At 45.0% G+C, this 3,448-nt stretch overlaps 1 protein-coding gene across 1 annotated transcript in view; it reads left to right on the forward strand.

The window, feature by feature from the left end:
* Positions 1–1,218: 1,218 nt before the first annotated feature.
* dachc (dachshund c) overlaps positions 1,219–3,448 on the forward strand; it is a gene marked incomplete at its 5' end in the record, with an annotated part of 28,905 nt that continues 26,675 nt past the window's right edge. Inside the window, one exon of the mRNA XM_080507979.1 lies at positions 1,219–1,829. Coding sequence (XP_080364105.1) covers positions 1,219–1,829 — 611 coding nt within the window. The remainder of the gene's footprint in view (positions 1,830–3,448) is intronic.

Genomic DNA, 3,448 nt, shown 5'->3' on the forward strand with positions numbered 1-3,448 from the left:
TTGTTGATGACTCAATGCAGAGATAAGTTGGACTGATATCTAACATGTCACTTTGGCTTGATCTGAGGTTTTGAGGAAGAAGACACACAAAGACACCATGTATGAGGGATTTCCCAGTTTAGTTGACCTCTGGTCCAAGTTTTGTTTTCACATTTCACTGTCATGATCCTTAAATATTTATATATCATGTATATTATTATGTTTTTATTTTAAATAATCCTTTAGTAACACATCCGATTATGCAGTCACTCATCCTATTGATTGTAACTTCAAATATTTAAATAAACATCAGGTGCAACGTAAATTAACTGGGGGGAAAAGAAATCAACAGATGTTCTATGAGGATGCACAGATTACATTATGTTGTTTTATCACTCTGCAGTGAGTCAGATGGTATTTGTAAGTATTCAGTATGTGACCTGAAAGATACAATGTTGTCTGAATTTGCAAAACATTATATAATAGCAGAAATCAGATGACACTTTGTCACAAGCAAATCTGAGCCGAAACACACTGCTATTCTCGGAACACGTGGGATTTTTCTGTACTTCAAACAGACTTTATGTATTTGTTCTTAAGCGTCCTCTTGGTGATAATCATATATTGCAAAGTCTCTCTGATGATATCCAAATTAACTCGTATTTAGAGATGAAAAACTTTTCGCTCTAAGGAAAAGCATTACAGTAATGAGATCTGTTTTATTTATATTTTTCCAAGGACAATATAATTATTAGTTCCCGGCTAAGATTACAGTAATATGGAGATTTTAAATGCTCTAAAGACTCCAGATTGCGTGTCAGTCATACCGAGTCATCAGAGGCATTAATATTAAGGTGTTTTTTCGTTAGGCGTTCACAAATAGGCTTATCCAAAGTTTATGTAGGCTAATCTTTGCTCCCCCCCTCGCTCTCTCTCTCTCTCTCTCGCTCTCTCACTCTCTCTCTCTCTCTAAGAAAAAGCGCAGGCTCCTCCTCTTTATGATAATGTGACAGTAGCATCTCCAGCCCAGAGACAAGCCTCCTCTCACTCCGATTCAACTATGTGATCTGTTTTTCCACACACGGACCCTGACTGCTCTCCTCTCTTTTATCCCCACTCTCCTCCTCCTGCGCGCTCAATGCGCACTCGTCCACACTCGCGAGCAGCTCCCGCGTGCGCCAAGTTACTTTAACACTTCTCTCTGAACTTCACTTTTTTTTTGCCCTCTTCTCCCGGGACATGACCACCATGGCAACTTCTGCCGCTCCGACCCTGCTGTCCGCCGCTCCGCTCGGACACCACCCGGCACCGAGTTCCGTCTCCCCGGCCACCAACTCCCCGCCACCCGCGGCCACCTCCGCCGCGTCCTCCCCGGCCCCTCCGGTGGCGCACCCGGCGCTGCTGCACCAGTTCCGTGCCGATCTCCTCCTGCAGAACGGCACCGGACTGAAGAGCGTCGGCGGCGTCGGCTGCGGCGGCGGCGCTCCGGCGGCGGTGTCCGGCGGCGCCAAGCCCGTGTACGCCACCGCGTCGCCCGTGGAGAGCACGCCGCAGAACAACGAGTGCAAGCTGGTGGAGGTGAAAGGTGCCAAGCTGGCCTCGTTCACGGTGAAAGACACGGAGCTCATCTGCCTGCCGCAGGCGTTCGACGTGTTCCTCAAGCACCTGGTCGGCGGGCTGCACACCGTCTACACCAAGCTGAAGCGCCTGGACATCTCCCCGGTGGTGTGCAACGTGGAGCAGGTCCGGGTGCTGCGGGGGCTCGGGGCCATCCAGCCCGGGGTGAACCGCTGCAAACTCATCTCCAGGCAGGACTTCGAGACGCTCTATAACGACTGTACCAACGCAAGGTGAGCCGGGCTGATGGGGTCGGGTGGGGGTCGCAGGGTGACCCGGTGTCTGTGCGTCTCTCGGGCGGGGGGACCCGGGGTCTGGGACCTTGGTTCACGTCTGAGGAGGGCGGTGCAGCAGGTGGAAGACAGCCAGAAAGGTCAACTTTGGGATATATAAACAAATGTTTTCACACTTCCTAATTCATCTTAATTTGCAGATGGCAACGAAGGTGCATCACCAAAATAAAATGAAATAAAAAAAGTCATTGTAGTTAACATCATGTTGCATTTTGAAAATATTTTTTTCTAACTTTCAGGAATTGTCTGTACTTTTTTGTCTCTCTCTTTTCTCGGAGATTTTTAACTCTTCTTAGATAATCTGTGTAATTAAAATAAAATAAATAAAAAGAATCATTGATATAATTTTTTTCCCCTGATTAATTTTTGTTTATTTTGGACATCCTGAAGTTTAATGCTTTTTATTGGCCATGGCTGCTGCTGCTGCTGCCAGCCCTGTTACTAATTACCATTTTAATGGATGATAAACGTCTAGATGGTGATGATGCTGTTGACGATAATGAATTTTAGTAATCCTAATAGGGAAAAACACTCTTAAAAGTTTGTCATGTTATCATAGGGTATAATCTTTCTGACACACACACACACACAGACACACACACACACAGTGGCACACACACACACTTTTTTCCCTCCTCTTTGACACACTTGCACATACACACATTGAATCTGACACTGTCATTCTGAGAAATTGATTCTTCACAGAAATTAATTAATTTTCATTTGGCCCCAAGCGGCAGCTTAAATCAGGACAAGCTCACTCACTCTCATACTGATCCTTCTGCTCCTCTCTCTCTCTCTCTCTCTCTCTCTCTCTCTCTCTCTCTCTCTCTCTGTCTCTCTTTACTTCTCTACCTTCATCTCTCTCTCTCTCTCTCTCTCTCTCTCTCTCTCTCTCTCTCTCTCTCTCTCTCTGTCTGTCTCTTCCTCCCTCCTTAATAACTTGCTGTCTTATCATATCAACACTCTTTAGCCCTGAGCATCAGAACAGAGGAGATGATTAAATGAATTCTCGGTATTTATGATGCGATTATGTAAATTAGCTGTTTTGCAGAACTCTGGTGACCAACTACATGGGTCATCAATCCAATACGCCACAGAGATGTTTGGATAAAGGGCCTAAATTGGCTGGGATGTGTGGTTTCCTGGTGTCTCTGTACTGTTGTGCAGGCCACATGCTCCAAACAGCATGGGTTTGGATCCAGACGAGCGTGGATTAGCCTTAGTTTGGGGAATTTATATTGTTTGATGGTTAATCCTTGTTCCTCGGAGCATGGATGATCCAATTTACACCTGCCATTAATTGGAGATAGGGGATGCTTCAAGATGTACTCAGATAAACGGCAAAAATGAAGGAAACAACACGTTATTTTTGACGCTTAAACCTTTTTTTTTTTTTTTATTACATTTCTTTAGGTTGCCTTGGACAACATTTTGGTCCTTTGATAAAGCTCTTTTTTCCCCGCCAAGCTGTATTTTGATTTTATTACCAGGTGTGAAGATTTCAGACAAGCCTTGACTTGCTGAGAATCTCAGAAACTCTTCAAACAGACACAAAG

Source organism: Blennius ocellaris (assembly GCF_963422515.1).
Source record: "Blennius ocellaris genome assembly, chromosome: 13".
Classification (NCBI taxonomy): domain Eukaryota; kingdom Metazoa; phylum Chordata; class Actinopteri; order Blenniiformes; family Blenniidae; genus Blennius; species Blennius ocellaris.